This window comes from Salmo salar, chromosome 12 (assembly GCF_965601325.2).
Source record: "Salmo salar chromosome 12, fSalSal1, whole genome shotgun sequence".
NCBI lineage: Eukaryota > Metazoa > Chordata > Actinopteri > Salmoniformes > Salmonidae > Salmo > Salmo salar.
The window spans coordinates 44,831,793-44,855,459 of record NC_138302.1 but is presented as its reverse complement, the minus strand read 5'-3'; the positions used below and the strand labels follow the sequence as shown (position 1 = coordinate 44,855,459).

General features: G+C 40.2%; 1 protein-coding gene across 2 annotated transcripts; it reads right to left on the bottom strand.

Annotated features, from left to right (window-relative positions):
- Positions 1–2,076: 2,076 nt before the first annotated feature.
- Positions 2,077–23,207, bottom strand: ccndbp1 (cyclin D-type binding-protein 1). 2 transcript variants are annotated; one of them, XM_014131695.3, is made up of 11 exons: positions 23,013–23,207; positions 22,624–22,683; positions 22,396–22,475; positions 22,101–22,182; positions 20,634–20,730; positions 17,708–17,781; positions 14,803–14,879; positions 14,135–14,388; positions 7,635–7,695; positions 7,265–7,311; positions 2,077–2,725 (listed from the first exon to the last, which is right to left on the bottom strand). In XM_014131695.3, exons 1-11 carry the CDS (start codon positions 23,194–23,196, stop codon positions 2,617–2,619), a joined length of 1,125 nt encoding a protein of 374 aa, XP_013987170.2. In that variant the 5' UTR covers positions 23,197–23,207; the 3' UTR covers positions 2,077–2,616. The 2 variants fall into 2 exon arrangements, with proteins under 2 accessions (XP_013987170.2, XP_045547345.1); XM_045691389.2 differs by lacking the exons at positions 7,265–7,311; positions 7,635–7,695.
- Between the last annotated feature and the right edge of the window lie 460 nt (positions 23,208–23,667).

The window sequence follows — 23,667 nt, the reverse complement described above, 5'->3', positions numbered from 1 at the left end:
AACCCCCCCCCCACCCCCCCTTAAAAGATTTAGATGCACTATTGTAAAGTGGTTGTTCCACTGGATATCATAAGGTGAATGCACCATTTTGTAAGTCGCTCTGGATAAGAGCGTCTGCTAAATGACTTAAATGTAATGTAAATGTAATGAACTACGATTTCTCATTAACTTTTAAGTGACAGGGGGCAGTATTTGGAAATTCAAATGAATGACGTGCCCAAATTAAACTGCCTGCTACTCGGGCCCAGAAGGTAGGATATGCATATTATTAGTAGATTTGGATATGAAACACACTGAAGTTTCTAAAACTGTTTGAATGATGTCTGTGAGTATAACAGAACTCATATGGCAGGCAAAAACCTGAGAGAAATCCAACCAGGGAGTGTGGAAATCTGAGATTAGTAGTTTTTCAAGTGATTCCCTATCCAGTATACAGTGACTTAGGGTTCATTTTGCACTTCCTAAGGCTTCCACTAGATGTCAACAGTCTTTAGAACCTTGTTTCATGCTTCTATTGTTACTGGGGAGAGAATAAGAGCCGTCTCAAACCTGGGATCAATGAGTTGTTTACTGCACAGGCACGCCGTTCCTTCTTTTTCCTCTGTAATGAATACGCTATTGTCCGGTTGGAATATTATTGAATATTTATGTTAAAAAGACCCTAAGGATTGATTGTAAACATCGTTTGACATGTTTCTACGAACGGTAATGGAACATTGACTTTTCGTCTCTGGTTTTGCGCATTTTGCCTTTGGATAGTGATCTGAACGCGCGAACAAAAGGAGGTATTTGGACATAAATATGGAGTTTATCGAACAAAACAAACATTTCTTGTGGAAGTGGGAGTCCTGGGAGTGCATTCCGACAAAGATCAGCAAAGGTAAGAGAATATTTATAATACTAATTCTGAGTTTAGGTGATCCCAGAACTTGGCGGGTGTCTGTATAGCTTGCTTTGATGGCTGAGCTCTGTACTCAGAATATTGAACAATGTGCTTTCGCCGTAAAGCTATTTTGAAATCTGACACAGCGGTTGCATTAAGGAGAAGCGTATATATAATTCTTTCAATAACTGTTGTAAATTTTATCAACGTTTATGATGAGTATTTTTGTAAATTGATGCGCTCATTCACCGGAGGTTTTGGAGGCAATACATTTTCTGAACATCACGCGCCAATGTAAAATGGGGTTTTTGGATATAAATATGAACTTTATTTAACAAAACATACATGTATTGTGTAACAAGCAGTCCTATGAGTGCCATCTGATGAAGATCAAAGGTTAGTGATTAATTTTAGCTGTATTTCTGTTTTTTGTGACTCCTCTCCTTGCTTGGAAAATGGCTGTGTGGTTTTTCCTTGTCTCGGCGCTCTCCTAACATAATCTAACGTTATGCTTTCGCCGTAAAGCCTTTTTGAAATCGGACAATGTGGTTGGATTAATGAGAAGTGCATCTTTTAAATGGGTTATAATAGTTGTATGTTTGAGAAATTTGAAGTATGAGATTTGTTTTTAAATTTGCCGCCCTGCTATTTCACTGGCTGTTGAATAGTGTGTACCGCGGGTGGGACGCTAGCATCCCAGAGAGGTTAAATTGTCATATCTCAATCTTTTGACGATACCATTTATGTAGTCTGTCCATGAGAGATTTTTTGAGCTCTTGGCTAAACAAGAAAGGACATGCATTCATCCATGGGTTGGTCATGTGGTTACAGCTTTGAGTTCTCTCATGTGATATTTTACACACAACCTTGTGTGTGTTTGTAGTTCAGAAGTCTAAAAATGTTTTGGAGGTATAATTTGTTCATGTCTCCTCAGATTTCCTCTGCTAAAACCAGGGCATCGGGTACGTGTGCAGGTGCCCTTCACTCCAAAGAAGCTAGTGGCTGAATTCGACTGTGGTCAATTCACAGATATTAAGGCAAGCTGCAATGTGACCGGTGTCTACAGGCAAAGATCGTAAAGCCCTCATGAAGAATAACGACAACCACTTCTGAAAAATAAATGTAATTCTGCTCATGTTTGAGTGCAAGGCTGGGCGAGTTACTTTTATTTTGTATTTACAAAGTGCCGGTCATTGTCATTTAATAAAATCATATTTTATTGCATGGTCTTCATTGTTGAACAATATTCAGCAAAAATTCAAATTTTCAAAAAGTGGGCAGCAGAAGTACACAAGAAATCGCTTTCCCTCAATGTATAATACTGTAGTTTGACTGTGTACAAATTCTATGAAAACAGGTATATGCAAACGGAATCTTCTTGTTATTGTTCTTTGCAAACTCAAGCCTGTTGATTAAAGATCTCCAAACAGACTTATGCCACTGCAAAACATCCAGCTAGATGAGTGGTAAAGCCAAAATTAATCTATAAATATTTATACACACATGAAGCAAGATTTTTACGTTTTGCAAATATGTCTGCTGTCTTGATGTATAGACTGTGTACACAAGGGGGAAGTAAACACACTTGTGTAACATTCAACAAAGTCCATTGAGCTCAGGGTCAGAGAGGATGCCCCCAGTCCTCTTCACACATGTGCACACACCTTCCCTTTCTCCATAAACGTGTACACACACCTTTGTCTCCATTCACCTCACGCACACCCTCCGCTCATCTAGCTGGAGCCTTGAATCAGAGCTTTGATCTTCTGTAGGTTGTGATCCAGGGCCCCGTTCAGAAACTGCACCCAGTTCAGGTCTGCTTCTAAACACACGTGACTCACCCTGAGGGAGGAGGACAAGAAGGCTGTGTCAAAGTAGAGTACACTAAAAAGCAATCATTTTCTTCCTTCCCTCATTCATCCACCAATCAAATCCTCTCAGACTGGTCCCCTTGACAGAAAACTAAGGAGGAAACTAATAATATTGAGACAGAAAGAGTTTAAGTGAGCGGTGATGTAAAGAGCAACTTAAGTCATTATTTCTCTCATGAAGGTGTAATGGCTGGCTTCCTCCCTACAACTATGATGCATCAGAAACTAGTGGCTCTCGGTAGACCGTAGCTCATCCGCTACCATTGTACAGTCTTGGCCAAAAGTTGAGAATTGAGTCTGCTGCCTCAGTTTGTATGATGGGATTTTGCATATACTCCAGAATGTTATGAAGAGTGATGAATTGCAATGAATTGCAAAGTCCCTTTTTGCCATGCAAATGAACTGAATCCCAAAATAAAATTTCCACTGCATCTCAGCCCTGCCACAAAAGGACCAGCTGACATGTCAGTGATTCTCTCGTTAGCCTGTTGGGGTTAGGGGGCAGTATTTGCACGGCCGGATAAAAAAAAAAGTACCGATTTAAACTGGTTACTACTCTTGCCCAGAAACGAGAATATGCATATAATTAGTAGATTTGGATAGAAAACACTATACAGTTTCTAAAACTGTTTGAATGGTGTCTGTGAGTATAACAGAACTCATATGGCAGGCCAAAACCTGAGAAGATTCCATACAGGAAGTGCCCTGTCTGACAATTTGTTGTTCTTCTGTTGCATCTCTATCGAAAATACAGCATCTGTGCTGTAACGTGACATTTTCTAAGGATTCCATTGGCTCTCTAAAGCCGCCAGAAAGTGGAATGGGGTGTCTGCTGTCTCTGGGCAAAGAACAGCAGGAGAGTTTGAGTGGTCAGCCTGGGGACAGTGAGACAGATGCACGTTCACGAGAATTCTCAATTTTTTTCTTTCAGCCTTTGAATGAATACAACGTTTCCCGGTTGGAATATTATCGCTATTGTACGAGAAAAATAGCATAAAAATTGATTTTAAACAGCGTTTGACATGCTTCTAAGTACGGTAATGGAATATTTTGAATTTTTTGGTCACGAAATGCGCTCGCGCGTCACCCTTCGGATAGTGACCTGAACGCACGGACAAAACGGAGCTATTTGAATATAACTATGGATTATTTGGAACCAAAACAACATTTGTTGTTGAAGTAGAAGTCCTGGGAGTGCATTCTGACAAAGAACAGCAAAGGTAATCCAATTTTTCTAATAGTAATTCTGAGTTTAGTGAGCCCCAAACTTGGTGGGTGTCAAAATAGCTAGCCGTGATGGCCGAGCTATGTACTCAGAATATTGCAAAATGTGCTTTCGCCGAAAAACTATTTTAAAATCTGACACCGCGATTGCATAAAGGAGTTCTGTATCTATAATTCTTAAAATAATTGTTATGTATTCTGTCAACGTTTATCATGAGTAATTTAGTAAATTCACCGGAAGTTTTCGGTGGGTATGCTAGTTCTGAACATCACATGCTAATGTAAAAAGCTGGTTTTTGATATAAATATGAACTTGATTGAACAAAACATGCATGTATTGGATAACAATGTCCTAGGAGTGTCATCTGATGAAGATCAAAGGTTAGTGCTGCATTTAGCTGTGGTTTGGGTTTATGTGACATATATGCTTGCTTGGAAAATGGCTGTGTGATTATTTTTGGCAGGGTACTCTCCTGACATAATCTAATGTTTTTCTTTCGCTGTAAAGCCTTTTTGAAATCGGACAATGTGGTTAGATTAACGAGAGTCTTGTCTTTAAAATGGTGTAATATAGTCATATGTTTGAGAAATTGAAGTTATAGCATTTGAGGTATTTGTATTTCGCGCCACGCGATTCCACTGGCTGTTGACTAGGGTGGGACGCACCCAGAGAGGTTAACCTGTTACGGCTAGGGGGCAGTATTGACACGGCTGGATAAAAAACATACCCGATTTAATCTGGTTACCACTCCTACCCAGTAACTAGAATATGCATATACTTATCACATATGGATAGAAAACACCCTAAAGTTTCTAAAACTGTTTGAATGGTGTCTGAGTATAACAGAACTCAAATGGCAGGTCAAAACCTGAGAGATTCCTTTACAGGAAGTGGCCTGTCTGACCATTTCTTGAACTTCTTTTCCATCTCTATCTTTTACTAAGGATCTCTGCTCTAACGTGACACTTCCTACGTCGTCCATAGGCGCTCAGAGCCCGGGAAAAAACAGAATGTCGTCATCCCAGCCCCAGGCTGAAACACATTATCGCCTTTCTCAAGTGGCCGATCAAGGGACACTGGGCTTAGGCGCGTGACCCGACCGCCCCCGCCTTTGTGATTTTTTCCTCTGTTTGCCGAAAAGGAGATTCCCTGTCGGAATATTATCGCTTTTCTACGAGAAAAATGCCGTAAAAATTGATTTTAAACAGCGGTTGACATGCTTCGAAGTACGGTAATGGAATATTTAGAATTTTATTGTCACGAATTGCGCACGACCCTTCTTTACCATTTCGGATAGTGTCTGGAACGCACGAACAAAACGCCGCTATTCGGATATAACGATGGATTATTTTAGACCAAACCAACATTTGTTATTGAAGTAGCAGTCCTGGGAGTGCATTCTGACGAAGACAACAAAAGGTAATCAAACTTTTATAATAGTAAATATGATTATGGTGAGTGCTAAACTTGCCGGGTGTCTAAATAGCGAGCCCGTGATGCCTGGGCTATGTACTTAGAATATTGCAAAATGTGCTTTCACCAAAAAGCTATTTTAAAATCGGACATATCGAGTGCATAGAGGCGGCCTGTATCTATAATTCTTAAAATAATTGTTATGCTTTTTGTGAACGTTTATCGTGAGTAATTTAGTAAAATGTTAGCGAATTCCCCGGAAGTTTGCGGGGGGTATGCTAGTTCTGAACGTCACATGATAATGTAAAAAGCTGGTTTTTGATATAAATATGAACTTGATTGAACAAAACATGCATGTATTGTATAACATAATGTCCTAGGGTTGTCATCTGATGAAGATCATCAAAGGTGAGTGCTGCATTTAGCTGTCTTCTGGGTTTTGGTGACATTATATGCTGGCTTGAAAAATGGGTGTCTGATTATTTCTGGCTTGGTACTCTGCTGACATAATCTAATGTTTTGCTTTCGTTGTAAAGCCTTTTTGAAATCGGACAGTGTGGTTAGATTAACGAGAGTCGTGTCTTTAAGCACCACGGGTGGCACGCTAGCGTCCCACCTAGCCCCAAGAGGTTAAATAGCTGTAAAATAGTCATATGTTTGAGAAATTGAAGTAATAGGATTTTTAAGGTTTTGAAAATTGCGCCACAGGCTTAAAGTGGCTGTTACGTAGGTGGGACGAATTCGTCCCGCCTAGCCCAGAGAGGTTAACACAGGTGTGAGTGTTGACGAGGACAAGGCTGGAGATCACTCTGTCATGCTGACTGAGTTTGAATAACAGACTGGAAGTTTCAAAAGGAGGGTGGAGCTTGGAATCAATGTTCTTCCTCTGTCAACCATGGTTACCTACAAGGAAACACATGCAGTCATCATTGCTTTGCACAAAAAGGGCTTCACAGGCAAGGATTTTGCTGCAAGTAAGATTGCACCTAAATCAACCATTTATCGGATCATCAAGAACTTCAAGGAGAGCCCAAGTCCAGCAAGGGACAGGACCGGTCTCCTAAAGTTGATTCAGCTGCGGGATCGGGGCACCACCAGTACAGAGCTTGTTCAGGAATGGCAGCAGGCAGGTGTGAGTGCATCTGCATGCACAGTGAGGCGAAGACTTTTGGAGGATGGCCTGGTGTCAAGAAAGGCAGCAAAGAAAACCACTTCTCTCCAGGAAAAACACCAGGGACAGACTGATATTCTGCAAAAGGTACAGGGATTGGACCTTTTGCAATAAGGCAAAAGTGATAACTAAGTGGCTCGGGGAACAAAACATTGATATTTTGGGTCTATGGCCAGGAAACTCCCCAGACCTTAATCCCATTGAGAACTTGGTCAATCCTCAAGAGGCGGGTGGACAAACAAAAACCCAAATTCTGAAACTCCAAGCATTGATTATGCAAGAATGGGCTGCCATCAGTCAGGATGTAGCCCAGAAGTTAATTGACAGCATGCCAGGGCAGATTGCAGAGGTCTTGAAAAAGAAGGGTCAACACTGCAAATATTGACTCTTTGCATTAACTTCATGTAATTGTCAATCAAAGCCTTTGACACTTATGAAATGCTTGTAATTATACTTCAGTATTCCATAGTAACATCTAACAAATATCTAAAGACACTGAAGCAGCAAACTTTGTGTAAATTAATGTGTCATTCTCAAAACTTTGCCACGACTGTACTGTCTGACATTAGAAGCCAGTTCTATCAGGTCTTAAGAAGAATTTATAGATAAGCCCTGCCAAGTGGCTGTTTCAGTAGCCAACAGGTGAAAACATAACACTGTCTGTGTGAGCCACGCAGACAAACAGGCCCTTCTATACACACCTGATGATATCCAACACTTTCTTTAGCACCAAGGTCAGTTTACATGCCTGGAATGAAGACAAAGAGAGCATTTGGAAGAAACATAATAAAAGTAAATGTTGCTTTAACAATACAAGCCATCCCAAACATACTTCTGCAGAAAATAAATGTATACAACATGCCAAGTTGTCTGTCTCCTCCCCTATTGTATTTCAACAAAGCCTTTCAATAAGGAAAACCTAATAGCATTAACAAAGTAAAACATTTAAATAATGTTATTATTCATTTGGAGCCACCACTTCCAATTAAACAGCACACCTTTCGTCATGACTGAGGTACAATCACTTAATTATATACACTGTCTATGACACAAATGATCCAAGTGCCTTACGTTTTGATCCACTCCTGAGTAATCCATGGGTGGGTAGAGACTGAGCACCAGGTCATCAACACTGGAAGAACACAGAGAGAGTCAGAGGTCAACCCCATAAACAAGCGTTGGTTCCTGAGTTAAGCGTATTGCAAAGATTACTAGATCTATCATATACTGTGACCTCGTCCCCAAGGTAAGTGTCTGGTGTGGACACTATATACTTTGGCTAATGATGCACAAGCATGAGAACAAACTACTCTCAGTCATTATATGAGCAGATCATATTTTGGACCAGAATGAGGCTCTCTACACTACCCATTGTTCCTGCAGTGATGATTCAACATCTTCATCGTATGTTTTCATAATTTATCTGCAGATAATCTCCAAAATCGCTTTGTTACTGATAGGCGCCTGTCCTATAAATACACTCAACAAAAATATAAAAAACCCAACATGCAACAATATCAGTTCATTGTACAGAGTTGATCAGGCTGTTGATTGTGGCCTTTGGAATGTTGTCCCACTCCTCTCCAATGGCTGTGCAAAGTTGCTGGATATTCGCGGGAACTGGAACACGCTTTCATACACGATCCAGAGCATCCCAAACAACTGGGTCGTGTCCATAGAAAAATAACAGAAAGACTGGCAACGGAACCGATAGAAAGCTGGTTTTGGTAGCAACTCTAGATTTGTGTCGGGACTATATCTTGTGGAAGGAAGAAATAGTATGAATAAATTCATCAAAATAACGTTAATGAAAATATGCCAATCATTATTTGAATATGTTGGTAACCCGTTGTATAAAAAAGTGATAATGCCCTCGAAGGCGGTGTTGAGGATATATTGGCACGGTTAGCCAACCGTGCCAAGTTTCCTCCAAACACCGGATTCAAGTGAATTATCACTTTACCAGTAGGTGTGTGCCTGCATAAGTGTGTGTCACGGTTTTAATATGTGTGGGAGAAAATTATTCATTTACCTTATTTCTTGATATTGCTAGACGATTATATAAACTTATAGTATGACCTTTCTATTCTGTTTAGTTCTGTGTTTCTGTAAAGGGATGGGATCCACTTTAGCTTCCTGCAGTTAGTCTGGGCTATGGTCAAGGAAATGGGTTTTTGCCAGAGATACAGTTGAAGTCGGAAGTTCACATACACCTTAGCCAAAAACATTTAAACTCAGTTTCACAATTCCTGACATTTACTAGTAAAAATTCCCTGTTTTAGGTCAGTTAGGATCACCACTTTATTTTAACGTGAAATGTCAGAATAATAGTACAGACTGATTTATTTCAGCTTTTATTTGTTTCATCACATTCCCAGTGGGTCAGAAGTTTACATACACTCAATTAGTATTTGGTAGCATTGCCTTTAAATTGTTTAACTTGGGTCAAACGTTTCAGGTAGCCTTCCACAAGCTTCCCACATTAAGTGGGTGAATTCTGGCCCATTCCTCCTGACAGAGCTGGTATAACTGAGTCAGGTTTGTAGGCCTCCTTGCTCACACATGCTTATTCAGTCCTGCCCACACATTTTCTATGGGATTAAGGTCAAGGCTTTGTGATGGCCACTCCAATACCTTGACTTTGTTGTCCTTAACTTCTCTAGGAAAGGGGGGCAGTATTGAGGAGCTTGGATGAAAAGCATGCCCAAAGTAAAATGCCTGCTACTCAGGCCCAAAAGCTAGAATATGCATATCATTTGTAGTTTTGGATAGAAAACACTGAAGTTTCTAAAACTGTTTGAATGATGTCTGAGTATAACAGAACTCATGTGGTAGGCAAAAACCTGAGAAAAAAATCCAACCAGGAAGTGGGAAATCTGAGGTTTGTAGTTTTTCAAGTGATTGCCTATCCAATATACAGTGTCTGTGGGGTCATATTGCACTTCCTAAGGCTTCCACTAGATGTCATTCTTTAGAACGTTGTTTCAGGCTTCTACTGTGAATGGGGAGAGAATAAGAGCTGATTGTATCAGGTGTCTGGAAAATTGGCATGAGCTCAATCATGCGTGCAGCCGTGAGAGCGAGCTGCCTTTCCTTTCAATTCTAAAGACAAAAGGAATTGTCCAGTTGGAATATTATTGTAGATTTATGATAAAAACATCCTAAAGATTGATTCTATACATCGTTTGACATGTTTCTACGAACTGTAATGTAACTATTTTGACTTTGTCTGGACTAAACTCGCTCGCTTATTGAATTTGGAGTACTGGACTAAACGCGAACAAAATGGAGGTATTTGGACATAAAGATGAACTTTATCGAACAAAACAAACATTTATTGTGGAACTGGGATTCCTGGGAGTGCATTCCGATGAAGATCAAAAGTAAGTGAATATCTATAATGCCATTTCTGACTTCTGTTGACTCCAACATGGCGGGTATCTGTATGGCTTGTTTTGGTGTCTGAGCGCTGCACTAAGATTATTGCAAAGTGTGCTTTCGCCGTAAAGCTTTTTTGAAATCTCACACAGCGGTTGCATTAAGGAGAAGTTTAACTATAATTCTGTGCATAACACTTGTATCTTTTATCAAAGTTTATGATGAGTATTTCTGTAAATTGATGTGCTCATTCACCAGAAGTTAGAGCAAAACATTTCTGAACATTACACACCAATGTAAAATGGGTTTTTTAGATATAAATATGAACTAGCGTCCCACATTTCCCAGAGAGATTAAGCCATTTTGCCACAACTTTGGAAGTATGCTTGGTGTCATTGTCCATATGGAAGACCCATTTGCGACCAAGCTTTAACTTCTTGACTGATGTCTTGATGTTGCTTCAATATATCCACATAATTCTCCTTCCTCATGAAGCCATCTATTTTGTGAAGTGCACCAGTCCCTCCTGCAGCAAAGCACACCCACAACATGATGCTGCCTCCCCCGTGCTGCACGGATGGGATGGTGTTCTCCGGCTTGCAAGCCTCCCCCTTTTTCCTCCAAACATAAAGATAGTCATTATGGCCAAACAGTTATTTTTTGTTTCATCAGACCAGAGAACATTTCTCCAAAAAGTAATATTTTTGTGCACTTGCAAACCGTAGTCTTTTTTTTTAAATGGCGGTTTTGGAGCAGTGGCTTCTTCCTTGCCGAGCGGCCTTTCAGGTTATGTCGATATAGGACTCGTTTTACAGTGGATATAGATACTTTTGTACCCGTTTCCTCCAGCATCTTCACAAGGTCCTTTGCTGTTGTTCTGGGATTGATTTGCACTTCTCGCACCAAAGTATGTTCAATCTCTAGGAGACAGAACGTGTCCCCTTGCTGAGCCGTATGACGGCTGCGTGGACCCATGATGTTTATACTTGCGTACTATTGTTTGTACAGATGAACCTGGTACCTTCAGGCGTTTGGAAATTGCTCCCAAGGATGAACCAGACTTGGAGGGCTACACTTTTTCCCCCCCCTGAGGTCTTGGCTGATCTATTTTGGTTTCCCCATGGTGTCAGCAAAGAGGCACTGAGTTTGAAGGTAGGCCTTGAAATACATCCACAGGTACACCTCTATTTGACTCAAATGATGTCAATTAGCCTATCAGAAGCTTCCAAAGCCATGACATCATTTTCTGGAATTTTCAGAGCTGTTTAAAGGCACAGTCAACTTAGTGTATGTAAACTTCTGACCCACTGGAATTGTGATACAGTGAATTATAAGTGAAATAATCTGTCTGTAAACAATTGTTGGAAAAATTACTTGTGTTATGCACAAAGTAGATGTCCTCACCGACTTGCCAAAACTATGGCTTGTTAACAAGAAATTTGTGGAGTGGTTGAAAAACTACTTAGATTGGAGTCCAATCAAAATAGTTTATGTAAACTTCCGACTTCAACTGTAGCTCGAGTTGACAATGACTGATGATAACCTACAGACGGCATTCCATAGACAAGATGTGGTGTGTGACCTGGGATAGAGATAGCCTGGAAGAGTTTAGAACAACACCTCATTGTCTCATCATCCTGGCATCTGGGAAACTAAGCCAGGGTTGGTGGTAAAACAACATCCCGTGTAGATAATCAGGAGATGAAACAAGGTGGCTTATGGGAGTACTGGAACCAGTGCTGACAAAGCACTTTTAAGTCCTATATAATGTCAGTTTTATCATTATCAGTTAGGCACTCGGCAACGCACAATTCGGAGTGTGGGGTCGACGGTTTCATTATTTCAATAATTAATCGATATTGAATAAAGTTGATTGTTTAAAGAAATGACAGTCTCTCACTTGATAAGAATATTCCACCACATACAGGCAACATACAAACATAACTTTCGTGAGAGTAATTCAACCACTCTCTAATGGATGATTCATATGATGAGGGTGAATCAACTAGGCTAGGGGTAGAGTTCCCATGCAACATTTTCATATTATAATCTACGGAACTTCTGAGTAGTGCATTAGACTAGAATTGTCAAAGTTAAATACTCTATAAAGTACTTTTCAGTGTGTGTTTTTATGGCGTGTCAACGCATACTAGGTGTGGTAAAGTTACAAGCTAGAAATTGCACTGTACACTATTTTGTCCTGTCACCCTCTAACCTAGCTCTACACTAGAGGTCGACCGATTTAATTAGGGCCGATTTCAAGTTCATAACAATCGGTATTTTTGGCCACCGATTTGCCGTTTTTATTTTATTTTTTGACACCTTTATTTAACTAGGCAAGTCAGATTAAGAACACATTCTTATTTACAATGACGGCCTAGAAACGGGGGTTAACTGCCTTGTTCAGGGGGGGATTCGTTTTTGCAACCTTCGGTTACTAGTCCAACGCTCTAACCACCTGCCTTACATTGCACTCCACAAGGATTAACAGGCTGACTACCTGTAACGCGAGGGCAGCAAGAAGCAAAGGTAAGTTGCTAGCTAGCATTAGACTTATAAAAAAAACGATCAAGCTTAACATAGTCACTAGTTAACTACACATGGTTGATGATATTACTAGTTTATCTAACGTGTCCTGCGTTGCATATAATCGATGCGGTGCCTGTTAATTTTCATTGAATCACAGCCTACTTCGACAAACGGGTGTTGATTTAACAAGCGCATTTGCAAAAAAGTACTGTCGTTGCACCAATGTACCTAATCATAAACATCAATGCTTAAAAGGAATATTTAGACTTAGCCACCCGTTAGATAAAATACAGAACGGTTCCGTATGTCACTGAAAGAAAAAAAACTTTTGAGTTGATAGTTTCCGGATTCGACCATATTAATGACCTAAGGCTCGTATTTGTGTGTTTATTATATTATAATTAAGTCTGATTTGATAGAGCAGTCTGACTGAGCGGTGGTAGGCAGCAGCAGGCTCGTAAGCATCCATTCAAACAGCCCTTCGCTGTGCTTCAAGCATTGCGCTGTTTATGACTTCAACCTGGGTGGGTATAATTTGTGGAACGTTCCAACAGGAATCTATTCCAAAGGTTTCCAAAAAACAACGCATACAAAGTTGTATAGCGGCAGAATAAGATACCGGGTAGGGAGTGGTACATTTCATTGCGTTTTTCACTCATCACGTTTATTCCAAAAAATGTCTGTCCTCACATGTCTGTTTGCCTATGGACAAACATTAAGAATAAGCTACGTGGTGAGTTGATGCCTATTTGGCAGCTAGTTAGCTAGGTTTGTATGCATTGCTACTTTGTATGCGTTGTTGGTTGGCAACCTTTTACTTTACGTTTTTTGGAACAGATTCCTGTTGGAACGTTCCACCTCTTCAAGCCTATCAACTCCCAAGATTAGGCTGGTGTAACCGATGTGAAATGGCTAGCTAGTTAGCCGGGTGCACGCTAATAGCGTTTCAAACGTCACTCGCTCTGAGACTTGGAGTAGTCATTTCCCTTCCTCTGCATGGGTAACGCTGCTTCGAGGGTGGCTGTTGTCGATGTGTTCCTGGTTTGAGCCCAGGTAGGAGCGAGGAGAGGGACGGAAGCTATACTGTTACACTGGCAATACTAAAGTGCTTATAAGAACATCCAATAGTCAAAGGTATATGAAATACAAATCGTATAGAGAGAAATAGTCCTATAATAACTACAACCTAAAACTTCTTACCTGGGAATATTGAAGACTCATGTTAAAAGGAACCACTAGCTTTCATATGTTCCCATGTTCTGGGCAAGGCACTTAAACATTAGCTTTCATACATGGCACATATTGCACTTTTACTTTCTTCTCCAACACTTTGTTTTTGCATTATTTAAACCAAATTGAACATGTTTCATTATTTATTTGAGGCTAAATTGATTTTATTGAGGTATTATATTAAGTTAAAATAAGTGTTCATTCAGTATTGTTGAAATTGTCATTATTACAAAAAAATTCATCGGCATCGGCCTTTTTTTGGGGGGGTCCTCCAATAATCTGTATCGGCGTTGAAAAATCAAAATCGGTCGACCTCTACTCTACACCCTAATAAGCACTTATGTAGACTAAACTGCCTTAACTTATCCATCTCTTTAAATGAATAGGTGAGGAAAGAGCTAGGAGTGGATTTGGAATCGACCATCCTCTTTTACCTGGGGCTGATCTCCTTGGCGATATCGGCCAGGTCGTCCAGCTGCGCCACAGTCTCTGGCATGCTTACGTTGCCATTGGCCTTGACGGCAGACAACAGCTTCCTCAGGCAGGCAGCAGATGCTTTCATCAGGCCCTGGCAGGGCGCCATGAGCTGGCGGTCCTCCTCGGACCAGTATGTGTCCTGGTTGCCCCGCGAGTCCTGGTCCTCGTCATCCAGCACGTCACTGAATGGGTCCTGGCTCTCAGCCTGCGCCTAGTGGGAGGGAGAGGGGATTTGAGGATATAAACTAGGGCTGTCACAATTATTGTTCCTTCCTCCCGAAGTGTGCACTTGTTCACTTCCTTTCACTGAGTTAAAAGGAAATGACTGGTACAAGACATATGGTGGAAACTCCCTTCAGCATCCACAAATCCAATGCTTTGTAGTGAATGAGTGTTCACCCAAGCGAACATGAGGACAAGTGTAGGATACAAAAGGGACATAAGGAGACAGACGACATGGCAACATAAGGTGACATTACATTTTCAGCTCAATGAAAATGCTAATATATTCATGGAAAACGTGTAGACATTTTAAGTTAGCTACAACTATAAAAGGGTTATTTTCCTGAAGAAAATGTGGTGAGAAGTGAAATGAAGCCATCATTGGTGAAAGAGTAAAGAGCACCTGTTCCATCTCCTCTATGGCATCCTTTACCACCCCGATATAGGAGGCCAAGACCCCCAGCACTGCTTCCCGGTTATCTGCATGGACAAACACGACAGGCACAGACATGCTCTTATGGCCCTATGGTTTTCGGGAACAATCAGATTGTTTTATACAGCCCTTTCTACACCAGCAGTTGCATGCCTAACCATGTATATTTATGGCTCTGGGCCAGACATTATATACACACTATAGATTTTTTTACAGGAATATACTGTACTAACATGGGAATGTACACAGTTGGCGATTGCTTTGGCATTGTTTTTCCTTGTACATAAAACACTTGATTATTTGGGTGCCAATCAAAATGTATCATCCTTTTCTTACACAGCTCATCTTTGTCAGAAAAATATGTTCTAGACTAGAGCCAAGTATTATGAAATGTTTGGTTTTCACCAGACATAATAGGACCCATCTCCCCCAAAAATTTGGTTTGCCAAAAAGCACCTGGATGATCTTGGAAGAATGTTCCATGGACAGTGTATAACTTTTTCAAATGTATAACTTTTTTGGACGACATGGGTCCCATTATGCCTGCATAAAACCAAACACTACATTCCACAGTAAGAACCTTATACCAACGGTCAAGCACGGTGGTGGTAGTGTGATGCTTTGAGGATGCTTTGCTGCCTCAGGACCTGGGCGACTTGCCTTGATAGAAGGAACCATGAATTTTGCTCCGAATCATACAATTCTAAGGGAGAATGTCAGGCCATCCGTATGGGAGCTGAAGCACAGCAAGACAATGATCCAAAACACACAATCAAGTCCACATGAAAATGGCTAAAAAGCAACAAATGAGGTTTTGGAATGGCCCAGTCAAAGTCCAGACCTAATCCCAATTGAGATGTACAGGACTTAACTTGAAGTTCATGCTTGAAAACCCACAAATGTCGCCGTGTTAAAGCAGTCCTGCATGGAAGAATGGGCCAAAATTCCTCCACAGTGACGTGAGACTGATCCACAACTACAGAAACCATTTGGTTGGAGTCATTGCAGCTAAAGGTGGCACAACCAGTTAAGAGTAAGGGGGGGGGGGGGGCAATTACTTTTTCACACCGGGGCATTGGGTGTTAGATAACAATTACATACTTATTTCATAAGGTTATGTTATTTATTCTCTCAGGTTCCCTTTATCTAATATTAGGTTTTGGTTGTGTGAGGAATAATTATCTTTTTACATCAGCACATGTATCAATATGTTCTATTGTTTTGTTAAGCTACATGCTTGTGTGGCTAAATAGGGTGTAAAACTGTTGAGGCATGCAGAAGGCTGTTTCTCAAACTAGAGTCACATAAGAAACCACTTGATACTGAAATACAATAACGGGCTCAGAGTGTAAAGGAAGTGCGTCACGAGGCTGGGACCAGCCTGCACGCCAGTGACAGGATGAGTAAGTTTAAACCATGCTCATCCTCCCTCTGACAGGCCAGCAGTGAGCGGGAACTATCTCTGTCAGAGTATATAAGGGAGAACAAAGGATGGGTCGAGCAGTTCTCTGTCTGCCCTGCGTGGTGTTTCAGTGAGCCCGTATATACGAACATCATATTTACCATTCAAGTGTTTGCATTAAAGTACAAAGAAATCAGAAGTTACTCTGTGCTGACGTTTGTTCTGATACCAGATTCGAATTGACACAACCCAACAGTTGAAGATCTGATAACATTCAGTACCAAAAAGAGAAAATTAAAGGGGGCAAATACTTTTTCACAGCACTGTATACTTAAATGCCTCATGAGCTTTGATCAACCCAAAATATCAGCTTGTTTGACTCCAATGTTTGTAAAGAACGTAAACAAACTGTTTAGCCTCAAAACAGTTAAAACTATAATTTTGATATCATGGATGATCAGTCCTTCCTTCCATAGCTGTCTATGAATTCTCCAGGCCCATCCCCTTTTTACTAAAACAGAAGCAGGGTGGCTGCTTTGTTATTGCTACAATTAAGGATTCTTGCTTTAAAAAGAGCCCTGTACTACAAATGTAAGTTGAGGAGTTGAGCGAGGCAACTTTAGTGAACTTTGAGTTCTATTTAGGATAACCGGTACCATGAAATTGGCTCACCTTTTATACAGGTACATTTCTATGGCAACGAATCATTCAGATCTAACCTGCTCCGGGGTAGGCTAACTACATTTAACCTGAATGAAGTGTCAGAGGCGCAAGTTGAGGACCAATGAAATCAGATTCCCTCCCTCTTACAAAGATTGTGTCATCATCCACTTGATTTGCAGAAGACTGATTAAATATTTATTAAATCAAATGTTTTTGTGTGTTAAAAATAGTCATGTTAAAATACCTATCACATTACACATTTGGAAACTTCACACAGAGTAACACTTTAGTGGGGAAGAAAGGTGCTTGTGCATCGATAACCACACCAAAGTAATAAAATAAAGACGGCACTTCTAAAAAGTCAATTTCACATGATAGCCTGCTGAATTTGCAAAACTTTTTAATTGATGTTTCAACATCGTCTTAAGAGTCTGGCGTTCGACTAGCCAGGTGTGACAGGCACACGCAGTTACAAGTCTGCTAGAGTTAGCGGCAGGCAAACGAGCAATATGCACTGTCGTAGTACGTATAAAGCCTGAGCTGGAATGGAAGGTAATTGAAACTGGCTAGCTTTAGAAAACCCTGAGTAGATCTAGCTTGCTTCGTAGTATACTTTTCTGGACATTGAGGCTCAGGGCTGCGTTCAGCAGGGCAAACCGCTGTGGAACGTTCAGATAGAAATAGACACGTCTTGTTCACACAATCTATCTCACATGTACAGTAAGCAATCATGCTAGCTCTATTCATGGCATTTTTATCTGCAACATTCAATACATGCTGAACTAGATGGATTCTGTAAAGTTTACTCACCTCTTGGTAAGTGTGCAAACTGGTCACACGCTGACCATACCCCACCTGTAGATTGGAGCTGTTCCTGTGATAAACTAAATAATAAAAAAGCTTTAGTAAGTATTGTAGATCCTTCAATAAAACTGTATAATTCTACTATGTCTGACAGACTCTAGCTAGGATTCCATCCAATTGGCGACAAATTTTCATGCAAAAATCGGCATTAAAACAATACGCACATTTCCCCGCCAGAGATGTTTCTATGAAATTGACTTGTGCGGATAAAAGGCTGTGTGTGATGACGTAGTGCACATAAAAAAATTACTTTGCGGTTAAATTCCCATGTAACGAATAAAAAAAATACAAGATGGGTTTCAATCGCATTTTCAACTCTACCAATGGTTTTGTTACAAAAACTGCTGCGTTATATAGCAAATGTGCCCACTCCCGTCTTCGCACATGCGCTCTGGCCAATAGCTCGCAGATACAGTGGAGGTAGGCTAGCCTAAATGATGATGCTATTAAGAGCGAGATTATTTTTTATTTGTCAAATGGCAGCCAAGCATCAATCGTCATGTCACCTGAACAGAACCCTCAATATTTATTGGAAAAGTGCATCAAGCTCATCACCGTGCACTTTCATCACCCTGTGAAGTTCATAACTTATTTTATCTGTTGCCTAATAAACCACATACTTTCCCAAGTAGTAGTGGGAGGACCACACAACATATCATGGCGTGATTTGCGAATAAAAAGCTGTTTCCATCGCCATTTCACACAATTAATTTTACTGACACAAAAAGATTCCACCATGTTGAACAAACAAATTGTCTTTTGGCATTTATGAAATTGTACTGACATTTCCTTTTTCCATCAGCCCAGCGTTGACTTTCCCATGTGTCAGGTAATTAATCTGCATTGAAATGTTTGGATCGAAACCTGCTTACTGCTATAGTTGATATGCTAAAAAGGCAAAGTTCACCCAAGTTGATCACCAAACATTTCTATAGAAAAGCCAACGATAAAGGCCTGCGTAATTTTTTGGTGTGTTGCACTGTTGGTGGTAGCCACACCTGATTCAGAAGTCCTGCGCACCGGGTAGGCAAAGTGTTCCCATTTTGGACAATTTCGTTTTTCTGAAAAGACAAACTTGGCCGACCTAGCATACTGGGAGATCTGTGGCTAAGTGTATATACTGCGCTGGCCAATCGGATAGCTCAAATCACTGTGCCTACAAGCTTCCACGACCTGGCCACAGCAAAGTTTGATACCAGCCTAAGAGAATATCAAACTTTTAAAACCATGACCAGAGACTGTCAAATAATACAGCATAGAGTTTGTTTTTAATGGGTTAATGTTTAAGTTTTTAATCAACACTATTACAAAACACTTCTCCCAACTCCCACTTCAGCTGCAATGAATGAGTAGGCAAGTTTATCGATATCCCTGCGTTTTTATTCATTATTAGCAGCTCGTCGTGTCTATTTTAGTATTGAGGAATATTTAACTTTCTCTGGTCATAGTAACAACATGAATTTGTGCATGAGGCAGATGCAGAGCGACTCAAGGTTTTCCATCAGGTTTAAGACTGTGTCCCCTCTCTGGTCAGTCTCACCGGATGAAAGGAAGGAGAGAGCAGGGACCATGAGCAGCCTCTGCTGCTCTATCCCTCCCTCCGTGGATACTAATGCCTTTTTCAAAACAAATGGGAACTCAGAAATCTCCGACTTCAGTGCATTCAACACAACTGGGAACTCACAAACGGTCATCCAACTAGGAATTCCAAGTCGGAAACTCTGGGCTCTTTCTAGAGCAGTTGTCTTCAAAGCATGACCATCAGTCCAGTAAAATAAAAAAGCGAATTATTTCAATTTATGTTCAGCTGTACCTCGCAATTGCTTCACCAACTGATCTATTTTGCATCAAAGCTCAAGTTCTGAAATAATATGGTCTGAGAAGAACAATATTGGCAGGTCAGGCATATAGTCAAAATGCTGTAATAATATATTAGGCCTACTGCACAAACCTCATTCCTACAGAACTGTTTTTATTAGGGTAATATTTATTTTACATGACAAAAAGTCTGAGTATAAGATCTCGGCTTGCTTTTTGACTGTGAAAGTGATCTTGGCTAATTTCTAAGTGACCCCAAACTTTTGAACGGTAGTGTATGTTGTAGGCAAATCTTCAATAACAACTACTGCCCGTCAAAAAATGTAATATTTTGTCGTCACGACCTTCGAGCTTGGCCTGTCTCCCAGGCCTTCGATTCCCACAACGCATTGCGGCCTGATCCCTCCACCTCTATCGAGCTAAATGAGGGCATGAAAACTGTCACTGGTTGCAGATTACCTACAGCGATACACATGCCTTAGTAACAAAATGATTGTTTGTGCTTCTGCAACTAAGCTTGAAGCAGCCTCCTCCATTATCGCTCTTCAACTTTAAAACTGGTTGACTGCCTGTCGGTCCACCGGCTTTACCCAAATGCTGTCAAAGCGAGCAAAGTTGGCTGCAAAGACCACAAGTTTTGAAGGCAATTGCCAAAGCAGAAACATTTCGCTTGACAGAGCTTCAAGTAAGATTTCTTAAATAGGTGAAAGTTGTCAATTAAATTTTCTGAGAGTATTAACAGTGAGTTGATTGAATACATGTGAGAAAAACAATTGGGAACCTTTTCCTTTAAGACGCTGCATTAATTCTACTAAGAACACCCTGAAAAATAGTTATTTTATCGTTTATGTTTTGTATCTATGACAGAATATCTCCATAGAATTACTCTGTTCAATTCCAAACTCCTGCACTCCAAATGTAGGCAATAACAAATCCTACACAGTAAATATCCATGTAAAAAAAAAACATTTTAGTTTAAATTCTAACTAATAACTAGCCTTAACATTGTAATTCATTTCAGTGTAGATTGTTTCAAAGCTGTGGGCAGTGTTACCTCTGTAGTGGGGAACTGACGATGACGTCCACCAGTTGCACAATGCCATCTAGCACCTCAGCTGTGGCATCTCTCACTAGTCTCCTCAATGTGATACCTACACAAGGAGTAGGAGAGAATTGAAAGACAACTAGCTTCCGTAGAGTACAACATCTGTCTGGTTGTTGTTTTTTTTTGGGGGGGGGGGGGGGGCATTTGGGGTTAAAGCAACAACAAAACATGAAAGTTAAGTCGATCTCAGATTGATTTTCTGAGGCCAGGTTAACCACCCCTTTCATGTAAAAAAGTAATGACCATCATGCTTGTAGAGAAAGAGGGTCATTTTGTACATGTATTAAACTGCGAGTTTGACCAATTCCAGTCTCCTTGCATAGGGGGTCTGGGATCCTCTCCGGGATCATGTTTATGTAGAAGGACTGAGAATACTTTTTACACCAAAATGAATTTAAATAAAATGTTGTTGACACCATCTAAAATATAATTTGCACCTCAGAAATGAGCCCAATAACGTATTGGTAAAAATGATAATATTTTAACATAATGGACCATGTGTCTATTATCATATACATCATTAGCAATAAGCACTTTAAGTTATAGCCCAACTGATGCAGCATAGTGGCTATAAATACATAGGCTGAAGAATGGGGTTTGTCCTTCTGCATTTACCCATTGGACACAACATCCTGATTATTATTTACAATTATTATTCACTCTAAGAAAAAAAATAAAGGATTTTTATTATAAAGCATTTAATTGCCCTTGTAAGACACCATTGTCCCTTTATTAAGAGTGAGCCTTGAGAGGAATATTTCTCCCATAGAACACACAAGCCGACTAGGTAAAAAGGTAAACTATTCTACTATGGGGTTGTCCGATTTTGTTTTAATAACATGGCAAAAATAGTACCACTGGAAAGTTACACCCTGAGTGATAAAGTATTGGCATTGAACCACTGTTTGAGTTGAGGGCTGCGGCGGTGCACATTATAGACTATTTAATTCCCTTCATCTGAATATCTGAGTGTCAGCAACAATCATGCATGTCAGTTCAGTGCACACAGCATAACAAAGAAAATAAAATGCTGTAGAATACATTTGGGAATTTATTTCATAGGACAGACATGATTCTGTAATCTTCACTCCCCCCCACCACCTACCCGGAGAATTGTATTGTGGATCTACACTGACCTCAAAAGAGAACTCTAACCACCACATATTATGTTGACTTCAAGCAATCCGAGTATTTCCCTATTGATCAAGGTAATAATTCCAACTTGGCATGCATGCATGCATGCATGCATGCATGCATGCAGCATGCAGCATACATACACACACCCGTGTATATATACATACACACATACATACATACATACATACATACATACATACATACATACATACATACATACATACATACATACATACATACATACATACATACATACTTTCTGCATTTACTGTAGCTTACCATCGCTTTTGGGCAACCAGTAATACACAGTGGATAGTGCCAAAACGCTCTTGTGGATGGATTCAGCAAACTTCTCACCATCCTGATGAGGAGGAAGTGGAAACATTTACTAATGACAAAATGTTTACTAGCATTATGGTTATAACTCAATTAAAATTGAACTTCAATCCCATGTTTTAGAGACGACAGGGAATGCTAGTGTCTATGAGGGATGACGACAACTATTGTACCGTTGAGTAACAGTCACTGAGGAGAACCATATAATTTAGTTAAACATTTGTAAACTCAGTTTTACCTCTTGTGTTGGCAAGGGAGGTTTAGAGAAGGCAAGGCTGAGCTTAGTGGCTTCCTGTGAGGCTGCTTTCACTGCTTGCGCTGGGGATTGGAGGGTTAACGTTATTCACAGATTTAAAAAAAATGTTTATCACCGAAGCCTTAGAAAGAAAACCAAAGGAAATATTAAAGGAAATGTCAGCGCAATGGAGTCACATGTTGCTGTGTGTTAATGAAAGCAAAACTCAACTCAGCGTATCCCAGAAGTTTGACAGGTTGAACACCCCATTGGACTCGTTGGACTCCCCATCTGAAGACAAACAAACGTTACAACTATTTTGTTTATATGCTAATTAGCTAGCTACTTAGATAATTAATTATATCTTTAGCAACCATGAGCTAGTTAGGAAGACTTGAGAAACTAAAACACAGATCCCTAATTAGCTCCCTCAGAAGGGACGCCATGTTTGCGCTCTGCATCAAAACAGTGTTGTTAACGTTAGCTAGCTAGCCTCCTAGCTAACGTTACCACCATGTTGCTAACTAACAACAGCTATCACATGGCTCTAGATTGAAGCAAGCTATCTAAATGGTAAACATATCGATACAAAAAGCTGGTAACACCATTCACATAGCTACCCTTTACTCGGTCTCGAACACACTGGACCGAGTTCAGGAGATTCCGTAAAGGTACCGACACGTCCGCACAAGAATTATCAGCACTCATGGCACCATGTACACACAACTTCATGCTATTCTGGAACAAATTGTTAGTTAGAACATTTTTGTAATGGCAGTCGGAAGAAAATAAGTGACCCACCATTATAGCTCGGTTTCTGACCCCACCTTGGGGCAGTCTCATGTTACTACAATCAGATTCGTTTCTTTCACTAACAGTAGGCCTACAAATTAATTCAGATATGCCTAATTTATCTGAAGTTTTGTCAATTAAAAAACAAATGGTGGTGCTCCAATAAACGTCATTCAAACGAACAGCTGTGTCAAATATGTTTATAACTAACCCAAGATAGACCACGGCCTTGTCGTTTCAAATCGGAGCAAATTATTCATAGTGGGCAGAGCGAAGCACTTGCTAGCGAGATCCTATTGCCGCGTTCTAGCATATATTTGCATATTTCGGTTAGTACCAATTGTCATACTTGAGTAAAAATAAAGATACCTTAATAGAACATGACTCAAGTAAAAGCCATCCAGTAAAATACTACTTTAGTAAAAGTATAAAAGTATTTGGTGTTAAATATACTTAAGGATCAAAAGTAAACATAATAACTAA